At 43.7% G+C, this 26,401-nt stretch overlaps 1 protein-coding gene across 13 annotated transcripts in view; it reads right to left on the minus strand.

Moving 5' to 3' along the window:
- Positions 1 to 26,401, minus strand: part of ANKS1B (ankyrin repeat and sterile alpha motif domain containing 1B) — a 1,279,773-nt gene that overhangs the window by 24,376 nt on the left and 1,228,996 nt on the right. For all 13 annotated transcript variants that reach the window (XM_037987423.2, XM_008004353.3, XM_037987370.2 and 10 more), the window contains 3 exons: positions 23,013 to 23,024; positions 22,000 to 22,086; positions 13,672 to 13,809 (listed from right to left, as the gene is read on the minus strand). In XM_037987423.2, the coding sequence (XP_037843351.1) occupies positions 13,672 to 13,809; positions 22,000 to 22,086; positions 23,013 to 23,024 (237 nt within the window). The remainder of the gene's footprint in view (positions 1 to 13,671; positions 13,810 to 21,999; positions 22,087 to 23,012; positions 23,025 to 26,401) is intronic.

Here is a 26,401-nt window from a genome sequence, read left to right on the forward strand (position 1 = left end):
GGCGACAGAGTTAGACTCCATCTAAAAAATAAAATAAATAAATAAATAAATAAATAAATAAATAAATAAAGGGTTAAAAGACTATGTAAAAATATATGTATGCATATACACATAGATAGGATCTGTATATATGCATAGAAAATAGCAATATGGATCAAATGTGAATAGCAGTTATCACTGCATGTTGAGACTGGATGATGTGTCTTTATATTTTTGTATGTTTTGAACTTTATTTAAATGAGGATTAATCATTTTTACAGTCATAAAATATAATTTTGATAATTAAAAACAAGAGAAAGTCTTTTGAGTTTAAAATAGTCTTATTCTTGCTTTTTTTTTTTGAGACAGGGTCTTGCTCTGTTGTCCAGGCTGGAGTGCAGTGGCACAGTCATGGCTCACAGAAGCCTTGACCTCCTGGGCTCACATGATCCTCTCACCTCAGCCTCTGGAGTAGCTGGGACCACAGGTAATGTGTCATCACACCTGGCTAATTTTTGTATGTTTTTTAGAGACAGGGTTTCAACATGTTGCCGAGGATGTATCTTATTCTTTCTGCTTCACCTTGGGGTTCTGTGGGTCTCTTCATTCTCTGGCTAAAAGGGCTGGGAACTGCTTTCCAGCAAAATCTGGTCCCTCTCTGCAGGTGCTGTCATGGCTGACCTGTATGTGCCAGGAAGCTGCCCATTCATTTGGCAAAGAATCTTGTTTAGGCTTTTCAGTTTTCACACTGGATGCCAATTCTAACATCTTCTCAGTGAGACTTTAAAGTATCAAGCTCTTCCTTTAAGCTGCAACCCTAATGCGTCTACTCTAAGTGCGGAGTTGACCCTTTAGTGGTCCAGCTTCTGCCAAGCCCAAGTGAAAAGTGCTGTTATGTGGATATAAACTTATAGACATGCAGTCAATCCGCTCTTGTAGCTGTGCAAAGTTTGATCTCTGCACGAAGTCAAACTGCCTGTGAACTTGAACCATACTTTATTTCCTTTCATAATGATGATAAAGCAGTGGCAGCAGCAGCTACACATGATATTGTCTACTACATCCTAGGGACGAGGCTAAGTGCCTTCTGTGGATTGTCTACCCCTCACAACACCTCATAGAGGAGGAATGACCATCCTCATTTTACGTGTGAGAAACTAAGGATCAGTGAAATTGACAACTTGGCCAAGTTCATACAGCAGAACCAGGATCCAGGTGCAGATCTGACTTCAGATTAGCCAGTGTTTCATGCCACTGGGCCATCTACCTTCATTGCTTTCATGAACGTGCTGGTGTTCTGTGCCTATTTCATTGAGGCACCCTCTAGAACACCACCTTGTGTTTTGGAGATTCACTGTACAAATGTTTGTGAAGACATTATTACACAGTATCCCCTCATGGGGGCCTAGGAAGTTCTTTCATACTTAAGCCTTATTAAAATATTGTTTTCTGAAAGGAAGGGGTATACTTTTCTTTCAAAGAAATACGGAGCATAAAATTACTGCATTTCCCTTTTTGCCTTGACCTCCAGGAAGCTCAGAGCTAAAAGCTCATAGCTAGAGAGAGCTCAGCTCCCATACCTTTACAGAACTCCGTGGTCTGTATATTGATGCTACAACTTTTCCCTTGATATGGAGCTTCCTTTTAGTCTATATTTTCCCTAATTCAGATTTGTGTATAAATATATATTTTCAGACTACTACACCTATTCATGTAGGTTGTCTTCAATCCTTTATGGAATGAGGCATGGTAGAAACAGTGTCCATTTATTCACTTAGATATTTATCCCAGGGCTTACTTTGTTGAACGCATTGCTGCCCAAATGGCTGACAAGCTATGTCAGGCATAAAGCTTCATCTCATCTGGCAAATATGACAAAGGAGGAAGGAATCTGAGGAGGAGGCCATCCAGGGAGGAAAGGCTCTCCTGGCCCAGGCTGGGAGTTGCTCTTTCTGAGTGGACCATTTTGACCTGCCTGGTTTGCATTACCATTAGAAAAACAACAGCCACATTTTCATGACTGGAATGGAATAAACAAATGTATTCATTCTATAGCATCAGAGAGGTGCAGGCCCAGACAGGGGTCATCAGAAGCTCACCCACACCATGAAGACGGCACAGATGCAGACACGTTCAAAGGAAGGGCTGTGTCTGTATGTGGGAGCCCAGGGCAGAAAAGCTCGGGTGTCATAAAGTACCTCAGAAGGTCTGCTAGAAAAGTGTCTATCAGTGAATAGAGGTCATAAACAAAGTCCCTGGATCACCTGCATAGGCCAGCTCCATCATGGGCTACCTACCTACAGCACCTATTGCCAATGAGAAGTGGGTGTGGTCCAGGTGACCTGTCGGTCCCTTTCTACCCTGGGAGTTTCAGGATTCTCTGATTAGAAGGGGCTATCTTTTACCCAGGCAACTACAGATTCAGTTTAGAGATGTATGCACAGTTGATGCTGTGCTAAACAGCGGCATGTTACCCAGAGGCCAGACTGCAGGGCTCCATAATCCACAAGCTAGAGCTCAGACAGGCAGTCACCACCAAGGGGCTGCCCTTCATCTCAGAAAACATCTTCATTCCAGCAATCACCCCCAAATGCTATTCCGAATGGCCAAGCATTTCATCTATTATAAAATGGCTTTTGTTCTTGGCAATACACGCGTTTGCCATCTCCCACCTTTGCCTGGTGAGTTACTGCTTATCCTTGAAAACTCACCTTGGGCATCACATCTCCAGAAGCCTAATTTGAATCCCCTTTCCTGTGCCCCCAACCCTGACTAAGTTAGGTGCCCCTCCTCTGTGGTCCCACAACACCTTAGGCACAGCCCTACTTACCGCGTGATATTTATTATTATTTTCTCTTTGTGGGGCTGATTCCCCCAGTTGACTGAGCTCCTTGAGGGCTCTGGTCTCACTAGCCTTTGCATCTCTAGGGCTTAGAATAGGTCAGGTGCTCAAGAAATGTTTGTTGAAGTTGCCTGGTAGGTCCCTAAGAGAAGTGAACTTGCACCTTAAGATTAAGAAAAGGGGGAATATGGATGGCCAGAGCCAATTCCTTCCTTCCATCTTCTCTCCCACAGGCAGACCTGAAGAACAAAAGCTAGACAAGTGCAGATAATGCCACAGGGGGCCTGACGACACAAGACCTTTTTTTTCAATCTGGGTTCTCAGTGGGGTCTCCAGAAAGAAGCGACATTTCTTTTAGGCTATATTTTGCTGGTACTTGTTTTTTTTTTTTTTTTTTTTTTTTTTTTGAGACGGAGTCTCGCTTCGTTTCCCAGGCTGGAGTGCAGTGGCGCAATCTCGGCTCACTGCAAGCTCCGCCTCCCGGGTTCACGCCATTCTCCTGCCTCAGCCTCCCGAGTAGCTGGGACTACAGGTGCCCACCACTGCGCCCGGCTAATTTTTTTTCTATTTTTAGTAGAGACAGGGTTTCACCATGGTCTCGATCTCCTGACCTTGTGATCCGCCCGCCTCGGCCTCCCAAAGTGCTGGGATTACAGGCGTGAGCCACCGCGCCCGGCCTGGTACTTGTTTTTTTAAGACCTGGGGTAAGCCTGGTCTACAAGTTGCTTCACCCACGTCCTAAGGCAAAAATAACTTCGAGAATATTCTAGGCAAAGTCACAGACTTCATTGACATCTCTTTAGCTCTACCTATAGTTAGTTCTCTCAAGTACCAGCCAGAAATGAGTCTTCATAGATGGTATAGAAATAAATAGTGCCCAATCATAGCCTTTAGCATTTAGAAAGAAATATTAGCAATTCTGCTAAGATGTCTATCTGGGCCAAGATGACAAATCAACTGGCCAAAATGCAGGTAGCTTCTTTAGGGCTAATTTTGGCTAACTAAAAGAGCCACGAGATTCCTTTAGCTCCCTAATTATAACAGGGGCAGATGAAGAAAATTTTGAAAATACAAAGAATAAAGGAGAAAATAAAATTCAGCTATGAAACTCCACTGTTGGGATATGGTTATTGCTAACATTTTGGTGCATTTTCTTTTTATATTTGTATATACACCCAAATACTTCCATTTCCCATATGAATATTTAAATATGAATTTAAAAACTAGAATACTTTGAGTCTAAAATCATAATCATACTTTATATGCAGTCTCATAAGTTGCTTTTTCGTACAGCATTATCTCATAGTTGGTCTTCACATGCCATTACACGTTCTTCAAAAACCAGATTTTTAAAGGGGGCGAGCATTCCACTGTATCTGCTGAGGTTTAACTTTACGCCTCACCCCAAGTACAGGAGATTGGGCCCTGCTTTGTTAAACCATGACTTGCTTTCTTATATTAATAGCATTCCAGGTTCTCTGCGGATGGCATGCACTGCAGCCCGACACACTGGTCACCTGTCTTCATGGAACCACAGCCCAAGGTGGCTGGCCAGCAGCCCTGTCACATCCATCCAGAGGGACTGGCCTGCCTAGGAGGAAGAAACATGCAATCTTTATCCTGTGACTTGGCCAGGGTTTGTGGAAAGGCGGTATAGGAGGAAGAAATGCCAGACTTCAACCTCTCCCCTGCTCCTCAAAAGTAAAAGCTCCAGTGGAAGCTGTAGGGAACTCTTCACTAACTTTTTGTTTTTTTCAAGACAGGGTTTCACTACGTCACCCGGGCTGGAGTGCAGTGGCACAATTTCGGCTCACTGCAACCTTCGCCTCCTGGGTTCAAGCAATTCTCCAGCCTTAGCCTCCTGAGTAGCTGGGATTACAAGTGCCTGCTACCACACCTGGCTAATTTTTTGCATTTTAGTAGAGATAGGGTTTCACCATTTTGGCCAGGCTGGTCACGAACTCCTGACCTCAAGCGATCCACCTGCCTCGGCCTCCTGAAGTGCTGGGATTACAGGTGTGAGCCACCGTGCCTGGCCTCTTCACTAACTTGTGAGGCCCTGGACATGGGTCACTCACCAGATTCAAACCTTTCAAATTTGAACCCTTGTTGTTTAAATCTTTCTCAAATGGATATGCCTGTTTCCTTGGTATAGTCAGCACAGTAAATATAAATGGCTTCTCCTTTACTTATTGTAGGTGCCTACCTGATACCCCGAGTTCACTATTCTAAATTGAATGAGTTGCCATGCCTCCACACTGACCACGTGTTCACACAGACTAAACGTTAGGCTTCCAACTTGCACGTCCCTCCTTTTGGAGAGCCCACCCTGCTGGCTGCTGGTGCACTGCCCGGGTGGCATGGATCTGATTTTGTTGTAACTAGTTGCTTGTGTCCCTTCATCTCCTGCTGGACCATGAGCTCCTGGAGAGCAGGGATGTGTGTCTAACGCATGGCAGGCACTCTATCAACACAGGAATGCATTTTATATGGAATCTGACCTTTGTCCTCAGATGTGGAAGAACGCAGCAACAAACGTATGTCGTGAACCAAAAACTGGGACAAAAATCCTCACACAGGGTCTGACAAGAATATAATCATCCCTATTAACTGCTTCTGCTACTCCCCGTGTCCTCAGCCGCTAAGAGTTATTGGACACCATGTGCTGGAAATGTGTATGTGTCACCACCTTGTTTAATCCTTGCAATCACCATAGGAGGTATCCTATTAAAATCTCTATTTTACAGATTAGGAAACTGATGATTAGAGGCATTCTTTTTTATTTTTTGAGTCAGAGTCTCACTCTGTCATCCAGGCTGGATTGCAGCGGTGCCATCTTGGCTCACTGCAACCTCCACCTCCTGGTTCAAGTGATCCTCATGCCTCAGCCTCCTAAGTAGCTGGGATTACAGGTATGTACCACCACGCCTGGCTAATTTTTGTATTTTTAGTAGAGATGGGGTTTCACCATGCTGGCCTGGCCGGTCTTGAACTCCTGAGCTCAAGAGATCCACCCACCTCGGCCTCCCAAAGTGCTGACATTACAGGCGTGAGCCACTGCGCCTGGCCTTTTTTTTTTTTTTTTGAAACAGAGTCTCATCCTGTCTCCCAGGCTAGAGTGCAGTGGTGTGATCTCTGCTCACTGTAACCTCCGCCTCCCAGGTTCGAGCGATTCTCCTGTCTCAGTCTTAGGTTCAATGGATTCTCCTGCCTCAGCCTCCTGAATAGCTGGGATTACAGGTGTGCACCACCATGCCTGGCTAATTTTTGTATCTTTAGTAGAGACAGGGTTTTACCATGTTGGCCAGGCTAGTCTGGGACTCCAGACCTCAGGTGATCCGCCCCCCTTGGCTTCCCAAATGCTGGGATTACAGGCATGAACCACTGTGGCTGGCCTGTGGCATTCTCGCCCAAACTATGAGGCTAAGAGCACAGATCTGTGATTCAAAATCGGACTGATTCTAAAGGCCACCCCCTGAACATGACACTTGACTGACAGTTATTTAGAAGTGGGGGGTACAACAAATACATGTATAAATGCTGCAAAGCAATCTGTGAAAACCATTTCAGAATGTCTGGTTTCTAACTTTACAAAAAAATGGGATCAATTTAAGGCACTGATAACTTTGTCTCCCCACCCCCAAAATAGGGATGAGAAGAAATAAAGATTATTAATCTCTGAATATCCAACCACCTTTGTCTTTGTGGCCTGGTTAGTTCTCAGTGATTTATGCCAATGGAGAGGAGATATGGATAAATGAAACCCAGCACTGTTAACTTATCTATTCTTTTTTGGGAGGTGGTGGTGTTAGCGTAGAAGGACCATTGGGATGGGATGCTGTCTTTTTTATTCCATCAGGGCCATTTGCTACTCTTACGAGCTGCGTCCTTCCTGCAGCTGACTTGCTGATGAGTTTCAGCTGGCTGGACAGGGCCAGGGAAATGCTTCTACTTTACCTGTAGGTTGCCACTTTGTGTGTGGAAGAGTAACCAGGGAAAGTGTTTGAGTTCAATTTTTAAGGGCTCTATGCACTGTGACATTTTCTTATATTGCCATTTCTTTTCACAGTATCACAGTCAAATACGTTGAAGGCTATTTTCAGGTGGAGAAAATGAGAAACAGAATGAGAGAGATCACCTGCCTCCATGATACTAATTCAGTTGTCAGAGGTGAACTAACATCAACAACAGCAAGAATTCTGTTGCATCTTTAAGTTCTCACTTTGTGGGACAATCTCTGCAACATAAGCCATACATATTTTTCTTCAGGGACCTCAAACTACTCCATGGAAGTAATCTTGGCATTTAAGAAAGTGCTCAAGAATTTACATTTTTCTTTTTCTTTCTTTCTTTCTTTTTTTTTTTCTGACAGAGTCTTGCTCTGTTGCCTAGGCTGGAGTGCAGTGATGCAATCACAGCTCAGTGCCTCCCAGGCCCAAGCGATCCTCCCACCTCAGCCTCCTGAGTAGCTGGCACTATAGGTGTCTGCCACCATGCCGGGCTATTTATTAATTTTTTTTTGTTGCAGACATAGGGTTGCCCTATGTTGCCCAGGCTGGTCTTGAACTCCTGGACTCAAGTGATCCTCCCACCTCAGCCTCCCAAAGTGCTGGGGATTACAGGCATGAGCCACTGTGCCCAGCCAGGAATTTAAATTTTATTAAACTGATGAGAAAATCAACAAGCAAACTCATAGCAGAGCCAAAGTTGGAAGTGGTGTTGGTATCACTGATCATGACCACGTGGTGGATGCTAGTGTTTTCCTTGCCCCACACTTTGGCTGGCTTCGTGCATATGGATGGGAGAGTACTACAGAAGGTGATCACACAGTCGGCTGACCATGTTTTCCTGCGTTTTGTCACTTCTGTTTCTCCAGCTTAGATCCTCGCATGGCCCACGTTCAGCCAAGAAAGCACAGGGAAGAGGGAGCTCCGTCTCCCACACGTCCCGCCCACCCTGCACCATGTCTTCAACATTCTCTACGCACTCCTGAGGCCGTCTCAGCCTTGCCATGTGCTGCACACCGAGGAGCACAGGATTTGGGAGTTGCAAGCGAAAAATGAGCATGGTTAAAAATATCAAAGACTGCAAACATATTCTTTACAGAGGAGTGAGAATTAGCAAGGGTCTGGCGGCAAAGCCGTGGCTTTTAATGCTATTAAAAAGAAATAACACCTTTCAACATTTAAAACTATTGAATGAGGCTCTTCTCAGATATTTGATACAAATCTGATACTCTTATGGAGAATGCATCAAAATCTTTCTATGTTGACCTATGTCAACTCTCTGTTACTGAGAAATCTAGAATAACTGGCAAATAAAATAAAACAGAAGACAACAGTTTTGAAATTACCTTGGTTGTCTCTCTCTCTCACCTATAGTGGCCTTCTGAGGACCATCACTTCAGCCTTGGGATCTGGTGGCCACTGAAATACCCGTTCCCTCTCTTGCATTCCATTTGTGTAGAATTCTCTCCACTCATTTAAGAGCAGAGGAGAGAAAAGCTGAGTCCATTTTTAACTCTCACAACTCCTAGTCTCATAACACATCCTTCTTTTCTGCTCACCCTATGGTTCCCTCTTCCCCAAGTTCTCACTGCCTAGAAGGTGAAGTTAGGGGAAGCTTTGGTTCTACAGTGGGTGAGATGTGTTCCAGGCCTAGCAAGTTAGCTTTGTGATTAGAAATCAGCTCCGACAATAACGGGAGTGTAGACTCCAGAATACAGAAAAGGCTTGGTGCTTGCCTGTGGGTATATACTGGCTTTTTTCTTGACAACCCTAATTCTGTTTTGCTCTAGTCTTTTTATTTTCATCTCCCCATCATTTAAAACCAAAAATATCACAAGCTGAATTTATGGTAGATTCCAAGCAACAAAAACAGGCTTAGAGATCATCAAATGTAACATTTTCCAAAATGTGTTCTGCAGAAGGCTACCCCTGTGGGGTGCTCTCCAAAAAAAAAAAAAAAAAAAAAAAACTGGGTGCAGTGGCTTCCGTCTGTAATCCCAGCACTTTGGGAGGCCGAGGTGGGTGGATCACAAGGTCGGGAGATCGAGACCATCCTGGCTAACATGGTGAAACCTCATCTCTACTCAAAATACAAAAAAGTAGCCGGGCGTGGCAGCATAAGCCTGTAGTCCCAGCTACTCGGGAGGCTGAGGCAGGAGGATGGCATGAACCCGGGAGGCGGAGCTTGCAGTGAGCTGAGATCGCGCCACTGCACTCCAGCCTGCACTCCAGCCTGGGCAATAGAGTGAGACTCTGTCTCAAAAAAGAAAAAAAAAAAAGGCTACCATGGTCAAATAAGCTTGAGAAGCCCCACATGCTCCACCCCCTGCTCGTATCTGAGCACATTCAAGGCCCCACAGAGTCCCACAGTACATAAACTATGTTAAGCTCACATCCTAGCTTCTGTGGGGGGGGCTGCAGGCCTACTTTCCCGGACTACAGTTTCTATGAGAAAATGCTCTGAACTTCAAATCTAACTGTCCATAAACTGGAAACTTCCTAAACATCACTGAATTTTCTTGATGATATCAGATAAAAACATAGGATATGTGATAACAGTACATAAAAACACGTGACCCATAAGAGGTCTTTAAGGTCAAAAAAGCAGTAACTTCACAATTAAAAATGTATACATACTTATTCAGCTAAAAGGTTAAATGTGTATTTGAGGTATTATAGGTTATTCTTTAGTTGTTGTTGTTTTTTTTTTTTTTTTTTTTTGCCATTTGGGGCAGCCCAGGGGACTGATTCTTATCAAAAGCATTTTAAGCCTTCAAGACTGGACTGGTATTGAACTGCCCTACATAAAGATACAAAATCCATGCTCAAAGAAGCTTTTTTTAGTGCAAGTGAAGCTTGTTGCATCTCAGAATTGCTCAAAGTCTCAGGTTAAGGCTGGTGGCCTTTGTTACTAATTTTGAGGTTTGACAAACTGTGTTCACCTAGAGAAGATTAAAATGGAGGATCTGTGTAAGATGAAAGTCCTTTGGAACTGATATGAGAATCCTAAGCTAGTAATGTCTATATTAAATCAAACATCTGGATGAAAAGATAAATGTTGAAGCAATTCTCTACATGTTTTTCCAAGTGTATGGGGGATATGATGTTCATCATAAAACGAAACAGTCGACTATTTCTTCCCCCAACATTTCACCTCAGTATTCTGGTGTCACATATATTTATACATATAGCTAATAAACTCAAGGGGGCAGACAGTCCACAGAAACCCATTTTAGTTTGATGTGGAAAAATGCTTTAGATACTCTGATGAAGGCAAATTATGTATTACCTTAAAAACCAATTTTATTGAAAGAAATGCTGTAATACTTAGGAAAAAGGTGGCATTGATCCTGAAAAGTATCAGAATATTCATGTTGATGTTCAACGCAAACACGGTCTAGAGGCAGCAAGGTTTGGGGAGTCAATGTTTTCTTTCTGCTGTTTCTACTTTTTTTTTTTTTTTTTTGAGACAGAGTCTCGCTCTGTCGCCCAGGCTGGAGTGCAGTTGCGCAATCTCGGCTCACTGCAAACTCCACCTCCTGGGTTCACGTCATTCTCCTGCCTCAGCCTCCTGAGTAGCTGGGACTACAGGCGCCCACCACCGCACCCGGCTAATTTTTTGTATTTTTAGTAGAGATGGGGTTTCACCGTGTTAGCCAGGATGGTCTCGATCTCCTGACTTCGTGATCCACCCACCTTGGCCTCCCAAAGTGCTGGGATTACAGGCTTGAGCCACCGCGCCCGGCTTGCTATTTCTATTTTAATGTTTATTTATTGCTTCCACTTTTTCAATCCTTTCATAATGGCAGTAGGAGAACTTTGGAAGATAAATACACATCTGACAAACCTATCTTATGTCTTTTAGCAGAAAAAGGGTCAGGCTGTTAACTGATGTCAGCAGGCAGGGAGAGGGAGGAGGTGAAGGAACAAATGCTGAACACCTGTTATTTATGAAGCACTCTACATATGTTCTTTCATTTCACTCCTGGCAAAAACCTGCAAGGTAGAAACTCTTGTCTCTGTTCTCTAGCTATGAAAATTGGGACTCAGAAAAGTCCAGCAACTTCTCTAAGACCAGGGAGTAGACAGATAGCTGATTTGGGATGTGAACTTTGGTATTCCGTTCTTTCCATGACATCAGTCCAACCCCTATAGAGAAAAGTGTTTCACATAAACCAAAATAGATATGAACAGGATATCTGACTGTATAAAGAAACAATCACATTTTACAAGAACTGCAAGTTATGTTTAAGGCACCAGAAACCTAACACTGCACATCCTTGTAAACCCTGAATGAAATGGCTTTAATCAACACTTTAATCCCATGCAAACAAACGCTTCCTGAGATATTTAGAGTAGCCTTGCAGGGCGTTGCTTTGCAGTCTTTACTGTTACCACATACTACTTTTATATTACTCTCCTCAAGCCTCCGCAAATGGAAGGGATTTTTTTCTTTTTAAAGGCCCATGATCATCCTTTCCCAGTTTCAATGTTTAAAAATCAAAAGGGGTGAGGAGCATGTAGCACGATACAAATGCTCTGAGCATGAGCTGCCTGACTCACGGACCTTAGGCTGGTATAAATTTTGGATTACAGTTGGCCTCGGCCCATAGGTGTTCATCAGAACGGAAAATGTTGCTTCAGGCAGTCTTCTACTGATGACATTGAACTGGGGGCTGGCCTCTCATGAATATATTAATAGGTGATTCCTGATTCTTTAAATATGTATATTTCAAACCCAGTGAGCAGAGCAGAATCATCAAACTTGAGTGGCGTTTTCAAATTCTTCTGATTATAAATATACTATATCAGAGATATCCTCAAGCAATTTGTACCACCTCAAGGGCTTATCAATCTTAAAGAAACATTTGTTGTTTCTTTTCATTGTTTTCATTTTCCAAGTTAGTAATATATGAGCTAGTCTTTTAGGTTTAATGACAAGTATGGCTATAAGTGGAAGTGGTGCAATCCTGTAAGGATGTCATTACAAGACTTTTTATTTTTATTTTTATTTTTTAGCCCAGGCTGGAGTGCAGTGGCACGATCATAGCTCAGTGAAGCCTCAATCTCCTGGGCTCAAGGGATTCTCTCATCAGCCTCCTGAGCAACTGGGACTACAGGTGTGCCCCACCACACCTGACTAATTTTTTTTTTTCTTTTACTAGAGACAAAGTCTCACTATGTTGCCCAGGCTGGTCTTGAACGCCTGAACTCAAGTGGTCCTCTCAACTTGGTCTCCCAAAGTACTGGGATTACAGGCATGAGCTGTGCCTGGCCAAGAGTAACTTTTTTAAAAAATTGAGACAGGGTCTCTCTGTCACCTGGACTAGAGTGCAGTGGTATGATCAGAGCTTACTGTAGCCTCGACCTCCCAGGCTCAGGTGATCCTCCCACCTCAGCCTCTCAGTTAGCTGGTACTACAGGCATGTGCTAATTTTTTTTTTTTTCTTTTGCATTTTTGTTGAGATGGGGTTTCATCATGTCCCTCAGGCTGGTCTTCAACTCCTGAACTCAAGTGATCTGCCCACCTCAGCCTCTAAAAGTGCTGGTATTTCAGGTGTGAGCCACTGCACCCGGCCAAGACTAATTTCTGAATGAGCATATGGGCCAAACCTTGGAGTTCCCAATTACCACCTGTAGGTATCTAATGTGACTCCTATTCAATATAGAAGACTGCAGATTTGTGTGAGGCAAACACACCTATTATGCCCTAGTACTTAGAAATGGCTACTAGAGAAACCGACAGACATAGTGAGGGACAAGGGGGCTGTAAGACCTTTACTATGTTTTGGTACCAGAGAAACAAAGGAATTTCTCAAGTCTGAAAAGTGAAATTAGTAGTTGAGTAATGGCAGTTGAGATACTAGGTAGGGTTGGTGTTCTAAGTTGAATGGAAGAATGAAAATATTGAAAACTCTCTGAAGAGCCTAGTCTGCCAAAATGTACTTGGTGTTATGAGTGGAACTGTGACCCACTCAAAATTCATATGTTGAAGGCTTAACACGCAGTATCTCAGAATGTGGCTGTATTTGAAGATAGTGCCCTGAAAGTGGTGATTCAGTTACAGTGAGGTCATTGGGGGGGGCCCTGATGCAATCTGACTGGTGTCCTCACAAGAAGAGGAAATTTGGACCCAGACATCCAAGCACAGAGGAAAGGCAACGTGAGGACACAGCAAGCAGGCAGCTGTATTAGTCTGTTCTCGTGCTGCTAATAAAGACATACCCAAGACTAAGTAATTTATAAAGGAAAGGGGTTTAATTGACTCACAGTTCCACATGGCTGGGGAGGCTTCACAATTATGGCAAAAGGTGAATGAGGAGCAAAGCCACGTCTTACATGGCAGCAGGCAAGTGAGAGCTTGGGCAGGGGAACTCCCATTTATAAAACCATCAGATCTTGTGACACTTACTCACTATCACGAGAACAGTACAGGAAAGACCCACCCCCATGATTCAATTACCTCCCACCGGGTCCCTTCCATGACATGTGGGAATTATGGGAGCTACAATTCAAGGTGAGATTTGGGTGAGGACACAGCCAAACCATATCAGCAGCCATCTGCAAGGCAGGGAGAGAGGCCTCAGAAGAAACCAAACCTGCCGACACATTGGTTTTGCCCTTCTAGCCCCCAGAAGCTGTGAGAAAATGAATTTCTGCTGTTTAAGCCCCTCGGTTTGTGGTACTTTGTTATGGCAGCCCTAGCAAACAAATACACTTGGTATGTATCTTAATACCGGGTAAACAAGCCAAGCTAGCATGTTAACTATAAGTTGGGCTTTCAACACAGTCCAGGCCCATTTTGGAAAGTCTTTAATCTGTTGAAAGGGGGCAGGTACTCACCACATCGAAGGCAGTAAACACGTGACAGTAGTGGTGATTGGACTTCAAATCTTTTGTGATATAGGCAAATGTTGAGAGGTCTTCTGGGTCCTGGGCAGCACAGGAGATATTACGAATTTCATGCTCAGCAATTATGTTCTGGAAGAAATGACATAAATGATCATAGTTTTCCTCTGCAAACTAGCATATTTGACAACCAAGACAAGTAACCTGGGAAACAGTTGCTTTCCTTCCTTCTGGAGTGTTCTAGACTAGCAACACTCAAAGTGGTCCACTGTATTATCTGTGGGTAAATGAATGCCAGATCTGGAAGAAATATTTTCATTTAATTAAAAACAACCTAACAGAGTCATATCCTGGAGCTGCAGTTCTCACCAGGTGCTGTGCATGGAAGCAGTCTGGATGGCGGCCACTTTTTTCTTTTTTGAGACAAGAGTCTCGCTCTGTTGCCCCTGGAGTACAGTGGTGCAATCTTGGCTCACTGCAGCCTCCCACTCCCAGATTCAAGCAATTCTCCTGCCTCAGCCTCCCGAGTAGCTGAGACTACAGGCGCATGCCACCACACCTGGCTAATTTTTGTATTTTTAGTAGAGACGGGGTTTACACCATGTTGGCCAGGCTGGTCCTGAACTCCTGACCTCAGGTGATCTGCCTGCCTCAGCCTCCCAAAGTGCTGGGATTACAAGTGTGAGTCACCATGTCTGGCCTCCACTTTAAAAAATAACAGTAATTACTAAGCATTTGACTTTCCATTCCCCGTGTCCACCTGTAGCTGTGCAGCACTGCTTTCTGCTAATTCTGTAAGGAAGGGAGCCTCTGTCGCTTTCTCCGCGTGAGAAGAGATCTGACCCAACGAGGCTCTTCAAATCCCTCGCCATCATGCTTGCACATTGTTCTTGTGTCCTGCTCCTCCTCCCTCAGAGCAAGGGCAGGTACTGAAGGAAGCAGGCAGGTGGAAGCCTCAAGGTGCCTTCTCCATGGAAACTAAGGTGCAGGGGCCTGATAAGAGAAATACCACACTGCAACATTCAGGCCTTGGATGTCCTGCTTGATCTGGGCCCTGTGGCTATATAAACAACACCTTCCTAACTACATCCACTGTGTATAATTAGGAAGTGGTGCTGTTGCTGCCTTTATTACTTCACAGGTGAAGCAACTGGTACTCAAAGAATTTAAGGGCCTTATGCAGAGCAGGTGCTGGGGTGGGACTGAAATTTAGGGTTGTCTGACTGTGGAGCTCAGGCTCTTTGAAACGCATTGCAATGCCCTTCATCGTCTCCACCTCCCTCTTACTGGCTTAACAAGAATCGCGTTTTTTCCTCTCTAGCATCTCTTTGTGCCTTCTTCCCCGGTGGGAGAAAGGTTGAAGTACCATTGTCCTGAAGCACAAAATAACCACGAGGCAGCTTGGCTGCAAACCCTGCTAGAAACTTCTTTTGATACATAGATGTGTTTAAAAAGAAAAAAATAAAAAAATTCACATAATCGTGCAATCATTTTTTATCTTATAATATCCCATTTATGTTTTTTTTGCAGTTGTCACAGATGTAAAACCCTCAATGCTTTAGTTACTCTAATTACTTTTTAATTGCGCTGTCTTAAAAAACCTGTCGGCAATACAGTGTTCCGTGTACAACCATCAATGCCTAAAAATGCTTACAAAGTGTCCTTCCCTGCCAGCAGCCCCAGCAAGTACTTCATGTCCCTCACTTAACCAAGCTGAGTGGTTTGGAGGCAATTACAGAATTAAAACTCGCAAAAGAAAATTAAATTAAGACATTTTTCACCGTGGTCTTGTGTGTTGACATTACACGCAGTACTCTGTCAAAAAATAACTCAAACTGCAATTGGAATCCCATAAACAAGTAACATTCCATTGCAAGATAAGTTTCAAACTAGAAGGTGATGATCCTTTTCTGGCATCCAGATAGCACTCCTTCAAGTAGAAAACCAAATTAGGGATGGGTGAGTCTTCAAATGAATGTTAAAATGGGAAAAAGGTGCAATGTGAGGTGCTGTGGGAGTCTCTGCCATTATCTTGATTGGGGGCACCCTGGGAAACCTGGGTGGATTTGGTCTTACCTGTCCAGGAGACACTGTCACAGGAAATAGATGCTTCAACTTAGTTTACTAAGTTGGCATTTTGTGCTCTGGAGATCTTTTGCAAGATCTCAAGGTAGATCCACTTCTTGGGAAATGAAAAGTGCTCTGTGATTTTTATTGCACTGAACTCCCTGAATCTTGCCAACTCATGGGATGCCACTCTTGACAATTTCCAATGGTGCATGGCAGCACGGTGGCCAGGGGTCAAGTTGCAAAGGAGGAAAAGTATATCTTTGCTGCTCTCTCCTTCTCTGTCTTTGCTGACCCCTGAATTTTCTGGAGCCCTCTTCTTCTCTTTCTCTTTTTTTTTTTTTTTGAGACAGGGTCTTGCTCTGTTGCCCAGGCTGGAGTGCAGTGGCACCATCTCAGCTCACTGCAACTTCTCAGGCTCAAGCAATCTCCCACCTCAGCCTCCTGAGCAGTTGGGACTAGCGGTGTGCACCATCAGGCTGGCTTTTTTTTTTTTTTTGGTAGAGACGGGGTTTGGCCATGTTTCCCAGGTTGGTCTCAACTCTGGGGCTCAAGCAATCCACTTGCTTCAGCCTCCCAGAGTGCTGGGATTACAGGTGTGTGCCTGGCCTAGTCCCCCCTGTTCTCTATTCCCCAGGAGCCCAGGACTGTCTTTTAGCTGCCCAGGGAGGCCTGATCTCTGTGATGCTGCATGTTCCAAAATCAGCCTCCTCTCCAACTGTGGAAACTTCTACTACTCTATTCTCATTGTCTAAGCTAGAAGGAAAGCTCATGCTAGTAAAAATATTCTATATTCAGGTAGGAATAACTGATCACTGTGGTCATCCTAATTGGCACTTAAAAGATGCTCTTGAATTTGTATTGATAGCCTATGGAGGCAGATATTTTTGAACAGACCTTTGTGATATATTGCCAATGCCAGAATGGGGTGAGGACCTGGGATGTCACTACTGAAATACTGCCATCACTCTGCATCGTCTACCTGTGCAGAATGGTGAAGCCAGTTCTCTACATGCAGGATGAATCCAAGGCCAAGGATACTACAGTTGTAGACTGTATGGAGACTAGATGGTAGACTTTCTCCTTGGAGAAGAAGCCAAAGAGGAAGACATTCCTTGCATCTCCTGTCATGCATTTATGAGTGGCTTTTCCACAAATTAAAAAGTGATGTCACGAAGAGGTACAGGTGATGCACCTCAGCTGAAAACTGGACTCCTCACATGTTCATCAGCCTCCACTTCTAAACACGTTTTAAGAAGACTAGAGCTTTAAAAGGCTCAAGAGAAGAACTGGCGAGGGGCTCCTCCTGCCTCTTCTTGGGGATAGAAATTCTGGCAGCGTAGCACCCTTCAACAGGGAGAGATGGCTTTTCCTGTCTGTTGTTTTCCATCACGGTGAGAAACAGCTGAAGAGGTGTCTTGCTGGTAGGGGTAGGACAGGATTCTCGGGTCCAGCTAACTCATACGGTGGTTCTGAGAAGGGCATGTGGTGATGAAGTGATGCAGCCTAGAAATCTGCCTCTCGCCACTGCCTTCAATCTGAGCCCCGACAGGTGGGACCTTTCTCCTGCATCTCCTCATCAGGCCGGGCTTTTCCTGAGTGAGGAGACTGCAGTGTTCCCTCCAGGGCGGGGCTAACAGTGTAGACCGAGAGCTAACTGGTGATGCCCTGTCGGGCACGTGATGCTGAGAACAGCACAGGTGCTTAACATGGCCTTAATTTGTCTCCAAGCTTCTTAGGAGTATTTGCTATAAAAAAAGAATGGGAGGTCCACCACAGTGACTCATGTCTGTAATTCCAGTGCTTTGGGAGGCTGAGGCAGAAATATTGCTTGAGGCCAAGAGTTTAAGACCAGCCTAGGAAATATAGCGAGATCCCATCTCTACAAAAAATTTAAATAATTATCCAGGTGTGGTGGTGCATACCTGTAGTCTCAGCTGCTCTGGAGGCTGAGGTTAGGGGATCACTTGAGCCCAGGAATTTGAAGTTACAGTGAGCCATGGTGGCGCCACTGCACTCCAGCCCGGGCAACAGAGCAAGACCCTGTCTCTTAAAAAAAAACAACAACATAAAAAAAACCCCAAAACAACAGGCACTTGTTCAGGCAAATGTTCCAAAGTATTTTGTGCCCCCAAAATAGCACAGGCCTTGTTTAAAACTGGCATTCCAAAAGAATTTTTAAAAACTCAAAAAACAAAACAACAATGAAAGCAAAAAACAAACCCTGGCACTGCACCATTTTTAATTTAGCCAGATGGGAAGACTGAGGAGGGAGTCAGCACAGGAAGGCAAAATGCAACCTGCTCCTTAGCTGAGCACTGAATGCAGAAACCGTGTCTCCTCTTGGAAGACCTCCCCGCCGCCCCTCAACCTGAAGAAGGGTCTGTTACTAAACAGTTGCAGTCCTCCAGGCTGAATTCCCTGCTAGAGCAACCTTTGGGCTATTGATCAACAGAAGGCTGAGGTGATTTATCTGAAACACTTTAGTGCTAAATCTATTGCAAGTTCCACTTTTAATTCAAGATCGCTTTCTGCTTCCTCCTTCTTAAATCAGGATTAGTGATTCAATTCATTTCCTAAGTTGCTAGGCAATACATTTATGAGTTTATAACTAGGCCTCTAACCCTTTCCCATGAATTCAGCCAAACCCATTTATTTATTAGAATCAAAGGAAAGAAATGCTTCAAGGAGGGTTCATCTTTCACAGAGTCTAATGGGGGCTCACAGGAAGGGAAGAGTAATTAACACACAATGAATTATCCATTGCACTTCAAACTAATTCGTGGAAGGTAGCTGTGGAGTAACAGAAAAAGCGTTAGGTTAGGGAGGTTGAAAATCAAGTTTGAGTGGTTCTTCATGACCAACAGGCTGTGTGACTGCAGGGCAGCACTGAGCCAAGGGACTGAGGCCTTCAGGTCTCCAGTTGCCCAGGGCAGATTAAATAACCCCCTCTCTGACCAGGGCAGGGGTAAGAGATGCAAGGTTAGGAGAGCACTGTTGAAGAATAAAGTACCATGAAAACATAAAATATGAACAGTAGGCTGGGCGTGGTGGCTCACACCTGTAATCCCAGCACTTTGGGAGGCTGAGACAGGTGGATTATCTGAGGTCAGGAGTTCGAAAGCAGCCTGGCCAATATGGCAAAACCCCGTCTCTACTAAAAATACAAAAATCAGCTGGGCGTGGTGGCAGGCCCCTGTAATCCCAGCTACTTGGGAGTCTGAGGCACGAGAATCACTTGAATTCCAGGCCTAGTGGCCTCTAGTACCTGAAATAGTGAGATCTTTAAATATGCTTGTATATTACAAGTCCTTTGCTTCAAATAAAAGTGGCTCACTGACACAACACTGCCCAGTGGGGGAAATCCTTGGTGAAAACAGACAGCAGGACTCTGGAGTTTATCAATCTGCTCCTTTTCTGCTGTGCTCTTTGCTCTAGAACAAAGTGGCAAACATAGGTGTCCTTGCAGACACTGGTAGAATCTAGGGGTCTGGGCATGGTTCCTTTCACACCACAACTTGAGGATGATCCTTCAACTGTGGATCCTCTGTCTCCTCTGAAGCCAGTCCTCTCGCCCTGGCTGGTGGTAGTGTTTCTCAGCCTTACCCAGTCACACTCCACCAATACGGGCTTCCAGCATTTCTTTTTTCTATCCTTCTAAACACAATCTCTCTACTTTGGCTCCCTACACAGCAACTACTAGACTACTGCCCTGAGTCATTCACTCTCTCCCTACCCACTGTCATACTGGGGGAGATCAGCTACCTCACAGGTCACTGGGATGTGGACCCTGTATAGTCAGTTGAAATTAACATCCTCCAATTCCTTTAAAAGCATATGTTGTCATACATTCACAGATTGGCTCCATTTGCCACCAGTATAGGCACTTTGCCTTTGCTCTAGATTCTGAAAATATGTTGAGGACCACACTGTAAGGACTTGAAAAAATCTGCTGACCTTCTTTATTTAGCATCTTTATTTACACAGAATTATCTTTTGCATATCTTTCTGTGCTTTTGCTTCCAAGAGTAGTCATCAGTGAGCAGAGGTTTATGGATAACTCATCTAATTATTGGCAATTGAAGCAGAAGTATCTCCTTGAGGTACAGGAGCATCAACTTCTGTGTCCCTTGAGGTGTTAGTAAGCAACATACAATGGAACTGGCAAGCTCTCTTTGATTCCTCTGATTGTGGAAAGCGGGTTAGAGAGAATGCTATTAATAGAGTTGCATCCAGCCACACCCCCAGTATAATGAAATGACCGACTTAGGACTGCAGGAACTTCTCAGGGCAAATGCCACTTGTTTAGAAATTGTCAGAATCCAAGTCTGCTAAAGTTGTTCATTAAGAGAGTGTCAAATTCATCCACTGAAAATATACAGCTATTCAAGCTTTTCGAGCATAAATGGAATAGAGGTAGTTTCTCCAGTTTAGAAAAAAAAAAATCCAGGCACCAAAGTCTTTCCTAAGATTTAGATACAGCAATAGCAATGGTATCTGTGCCATTCTATAATACGTTCCATAAAGTGTTAGAACTTTTAAAACCAACGGACTATAATTTAAGGATAAAGTAATTTTATACACCAGGAACTAAAGATGCTTCCAAGAAATAAAAAAGCAAATCGATTGGCATTGTTCTTATTTGAGTCTCCATAATTATTATCTGTCAACAACTACCCACAATATTTTGCATAGTTGGAAGCACCATTATGCTGATATTATTGGTCAGCATAATGATGCTGGTTATATGCTTTTTGCCTGGGTTTCAGAACTTTTTCTATAACTGTGAGGTTGTTTTCCCAAGTAGATTTGGGGAACTTGGGTTTATCTAACTACTGAAACAACAACCTCTTTCGTTACAGAAAACCAATTGGAAAAACTTCCAATTCAGATGCTGGGGTTTAACACAGACACCAAAGAGTCACTGCCCGTGAGACTTTTCCCTGGTACCTAAATCCAGTTGCCTTGGCCCTAAGTTGCTGTTTCTTAAGTTCACCTATTTCATGATTTCTGTTCCCTTTCTCCAAAATGGAGGAGGTCCAGGTGGGAGGTCTGGGTGAGAGGTCCAGAGAAAAACCAGCATTCACCAATAGTAATCACCTCTTTTACCCTCCTTCTGTACTTGATTAGTTGAAAGGATGCAGGAATAAAACACATGAACGTTTGGGATTTTGTTAGGAGAAGCCAGTCAGCTTTGAGTTTAAGGAGAGGGACAAGGGTCACCCAAGCTTTCCACTTCAGCACCAGGACGCTGTTGTCTTTGTCAAGAAAGGAATGCTTTTTCAGTAAAACGCAACCCTGCTGACCACACTTGACATCACAGCCCACAAACTATTCCCACTGTAAGGAAGAAGTCACAGCGGAGCCACAGCATGGCCTGGGCCGCTTTTCTGATTGTGTCTCTTAAGAAAACAATACAGCTGAGGCCAGGCGCAGCGGCTCACGCCTGTAATCCCAGCACTTTGGGAGGCTGAGGCGGGCGGATCACAAGGTCAGGAGATCGAGACCATCCTGGCTAACATGGTGAAACCCTGTCTCTACTAAAAACACAAAAAATTAGCTGGGCATGGTGGCGGGCGCCTGTAGTCCCAGCTACTCAGGAGGCTGAGGCTGGGAGGCGGAGCTTGCAGTGAGCCAAGATCGCACCAGCCTGGGCGACAGAGTGAGACTCCGTCTCAAAAAAAAAAAAAAAAAAAAAAAAAAAAAAAGAAAGAAAACAATACAGCTGAAACTCTCTCCCATCTCAGAGTGGGAATTAAATGTAGTTATAAAATTAAAAAGTGAGAAAATTATCAACAGAAAAGACACATATATATGTCTAGATAAATAAAGACAAATGTTCTAGCCCTTTATTTAGTAACATCTCCTCTGATGGAGGAGTGATGACATTGCTGACTTTTCAATCTACAAGTGATTTTTGTTTTCTTTTTCAATGTTGTCCAGATCCAAAGGGACATGCTAGAAAATAAGTGGCCACAGTCTAATAGAGAAAGCATCATGAAAAATGAAAGCACAATATTTATAGAAACCCCAGATCAAGCCCTTCCCCCAAATGGTGCCTTTCTGTATGTATGAAAGTGTATGTGTGTGTGTGTATGTGAGCGTGTATCTATAGGTATATGTAGGAAGCATGAAGGTTGGGGGAATGGGATGATTAAAGTGGAGAATGCTGGTTATTATAGGAAGCAAAGGATTTTAGATCATATTCTCAAGACTGCATCTGGTGTCTAAACCAGAGAGAGGTGTGGTACTTACCTTATTTGTTGCATCAATAAATTTGACTCCTTTATATGAAACAGAAAGAATAATAGTAGGGACCTTCTTCATTTGCTCTGTAGACTTCTGAAATTAAAATTAGAAAGCTGTTAGAGCAGTTTGTGTTGCGTGGCAACTGAAGCACATAATTTTTCCTCCCGAAAGATAAAGATGAGCTCAAATTAAAAACAACACACACACACACACACACACACACACACATGCACACATCAGATACACACCACGCACACTCTAATTTTAATGTTTGCTTCTCCTCTCTTGGGTTGAGCTATACTTTGGGCTTATAAAGTTATCTGTCTTGCCCTTGAGGAACTAAAAAGAGCTTGTTCCGCGACTTTGTATGGATGAAGGAGTACTTCTTTTCCCTGACACTAAAGGGTGAATAAAGAGGTCTGTCTCCTACTGCAATTTCAAGTGACCATTCCTTTCACAAGAGTTACACCACGTCAGACTTAACTCCAAGGATGCATTCAACATTAACGAAATATATGCACCCTGGCTTTTCCTAGTTACCTTCATTCTTCAAGGCACAGAGAATGCTTGGATGTATACTTAAAATAGGGATGTGAAATACGTCACTATGTATTGTTCTTGAACTGGACCGAATCCAAAAATGCTGATATTATATTTACAGCAGAATCACTTGTGACTACACAGGACATAATGATACTCTAGAACAATGAAGCCCTCCAGGAGCAGTCCGGGTTTTGAGCCACAGCTAAATGCTGGACAGCCCAGGTAACCTACTTTATCATTGAGAGCTGCTACGTTCCCTTAGGCCAAGTTCTTGTGATAGATGTTCACACTGGCTGAATGTGCTTGGAGTTTGCAGCTTGTACAGTTTTATGCATCTGCAAAAAGTTTCTCTATAATTGAGTATGTGCCTTTCCTGTTTAGCTTTCTCATTCATCACCAATCACCAGCAGTCTGTTTACTTCATTGCCCTCTATGTATACTACTAATAATCACACTAAACATCAAGAAGAACCTACCTGACAGTTAGCCTGGTGGATTTTCCAGTTAAGACAGATGGGAACATAATAGGAGAGAAAACACATCAAAGGTGAGAGAGAGGAAACCATTTCAATAATTCACCAACAGTATAAATTCATTAAATAATAAAAGATGCCACAAAAGAACAGGCTTCAGAGTCATCAAAGATGCAGTGCTACTGGTATTTTAGAAATGCTGCAGGCTTTCACAGGCCCCTTTCTTTCTCTGTTTCTCATCATTCTGTTTACTGCACTACACAGTCTTAGGACTGACACACAAGAAACTTCTACTTTGAGCGTTCAACAACTGGCTGTCTTATGTCTATTAGGGAAATCAGGAAAAAATAGAAAGTTTCTTGATTTCTTCATTTGTATTTCCCAATTTTCTAGTTTTAAATTCTGGAATGCGGCTAGAATTCAAGAAGGCTTTTAATTGGATAGTGTGAGTGAAACACATTGAACTCAACGATGAGACTTCGATTGCATCTTTTAGTTGAGCCATGAAAAGGGGTGTTTCACATTTTCCTGATTGTTTTTGACACAACATCTTTTTGAGAGCTACTACACTGTTTCAAAGACAATGGATTACTAAAAGTATTGTTATTTAATATCTGTTGGTTTATACAGTATGTGAAAAAGCAACTCTCTTGAAGTGCTTTTTAATCAGTTTTAACATTCCCTGGACGCATCTGTTTTCGTTTGTGATTGCCAAAAAGAGAGATTATGGAAATAAAATATAAGGTTAGAAACTTGTTTTAATGCTTCTTCCAACCACTTCTTAAAAATGTACAAGATATATCAAAGACAGGCTAGAAGAAATCATATGCAATGTGTTGATTTTAAGGCAACACGGTGGCTGAACTCTGTAAAGAAGGAGGGCTGGGGCAGCCCAGGCAAGTTTGAATAACTGAATGCGTATGTGAAAAATTTTCTGCAAAGTGTCACAGTGGATTTTGGTAAATCACCTCACTTATATTTTGCCATGAATCCATTCTCCTGGACAGATCTATCTGTAATGCAAAGCAATATATAGCTAATATTCAGATAAAAATTCATTTGTTATTTGTTCAGCAATTGAGTTGTCACTTTAGGCAACCCACTGTGCTTGTCACTGGAAAAGCTTGAGTCTAGTTCAGGGATGGCAAACAGACCTCAAACTGTGTGCAAACACCAGTCTGCTGAAAGTACTGTGTTGAGACAGATTCTGAGCTGTGTCTGAGCTCAGTAGAAAAGAGGGCTGGGAATGATGTCCGCCATGGGAGAAGAAGAGGAAGAGGCGGCCCAGGGGCCACTCATGAACATGCCTGCTAGGTCTGATAGGAAGAACAGCCACAATTACAATGTTGACAAATGTGACAGGAGCAATGTGAACAACATGCCTCCAGGATAGTGAATAAAAACAGCATTACTTTGCATGACAGAGTGGGGCCAGTCTTCATTCACTCATTCGAAAGACACTGACAGCCTGCTAGGGGTGACTGAGCTGACTCTTGATGAATAAGCATTTTCCAAGTGGCAAAGAGGCCAAAAGAGGTTGTTTAAGCAGTAGAACTAATACATGCACAGAGGCCTAGAAATGAGAATGTGGTGGGTTTGGGTAACTGGTGGAGATGAGAGTGGTAGAGTCGGTTTGGAAGGTTGTGACTTACTCTGCCAAGTTAGGGTCTATTGGAAGCTTTTCACTAGAGAGTGACACAATCAGACCTGTGTTGCAGAAAGATTGTTCTGGTGGTTGTTTATCAAGGAGGGAGATCTGGAGGCTGGAAGATCTAGAGGCTGGATACCGGGAGTGAGGAAGCTATTGTGCAAATTCAAAGGACAGAGAGACCCTAAGCACCTGAGTTGAAGTAGAGGCACTGAAGAACAGGAGGAGGAGACACAATGTCGATAAGGAAGAATTGAAAGGTTCTGTTGATTGATCTGCCATGGAAGATGAATGGGTGGGAGGGTGCCATAGATGAAGAAGCCACTGAGATAAGGAATACTGGAGGGGAAAGTGTTTTTGCATAAGCATAATGGAAATCCTTTTGCACATGCTCAGTTTGATAAGCAGGTGGAGAGGTCCAGTAGGAAATGAGAAATGAGAATCAGACCTGGAAATCCACCCACATACATGGGTGGCCAAGGAGATGGGAGCAGACAAGGTGGTTTAAGGAGTGAACAAGAAAAGGGGGAAGGACACAACTTAGGGGAAGATGAAATCCCAAGGGGTGGGGCAGAAACAAGAGCTAATGAAGGACTGGAATTGAAGCTGGAAGATGTCTCCAACACAGTATCACAGAAGCCAAGGAGGAGAGGGCTTAGAAGGTAGGAGCAGTGCCCCATGCCATGAGGACTAACAAGGTCTAAAACAGTGTGCCTACCACAGTGGCTGGCACACACAGGAGCTGCTACTTTCACTGGGCTTATTGGGCAGAATCCTTGGCTTTTGCAGCAAGAAAAAATTGTTGCTGATTTCATTAAGAGTAGCTTCAAGAGAATGGCAGCAGCAGCTGGAGAGGGGAATACAGTGAGTTGTGCAATGGATGCCAGTGAAAGGAAGCAGAGCTGGAGCAACAGGCAGGTCAGGACATAAGCTTTTGACCTGACATGAAGGCTTCAGTGGTGGTTCCTGTCATGGTACAAAGATTCCACATCAGATGCTCGACCAAGTTGAATGAAGAAAAGAAAAGACAAAGTATAGTCATTTCTTTTTCTTCCATGGGTCCCAAGAATCTCTGCTCTCCTAAATGGAGGCAGCGCTGTGCACCGGCCTCTATGAATGGCAGTGCTGGGGGTGGCCATGCTTTCCAATCTGGAGCCCAACCTGCACTGCTCTCTCCACTGAGTCATTTGACAAGAAGCTGATGGATCCTGACCAGCCGTGGAGTTCTAAGGGAGGGTGGGAAATCTTCCAGGTAGAGCCCCTCCTTGAAGGCATTTATACTCCCTACAAGAGATAAGAATCCATCGTCTTTTAAAGGGGTTTTCTGATGGTGTACAAGTGTACACCATCAGAAACAAGCGTTTCCAAAGAGGTTTGTTTTTGGAAACAAGCGTTTCCAAAGAGGTCTTTTCATACATAATTTTAGCAAAAGATGAAAATGCATAGAAAGAAGGCAAAGACGCTAGGCGTGGTGGCTCATGACTGTAATCCCGGCACTTTGGGAGGCTGAAGTGGGAGGATCACCAGAGGTCAGGAGTTCAAGACAAGCCTGGCCAACACAGCGAAACCCTGTTTCTATTAAAAATAAATACATTAGCTGGGCATGGTGGTGGGTGTCTGTAATCCCAGCTATTCAGGAGGCTAAGGCAGGAGAATCACTTGAACCCGGGAGGCGGAGATTGCAGTGAGCCAAGATCATACCACTGCACTCCAGCCTGGGCAACAGAGTGGGACTCCATCTCAA

Source organism: Chlorocebus sabaeus, chromosome 11 (assembly GCF_047675955.1).
Source record: "Chlorocebus sabaeus isolate Y175 chromosome 11, mChlSab1.0.hap1, whole genome shotgun sequence".
In the NCBI taxonomy this organism is placed as follows: Eukaryota; Metazoa; Chordata; class Mammalia; order Primates; family Cercopithecidae; genus Chlorocebus; species Chlorocebus sabaeus.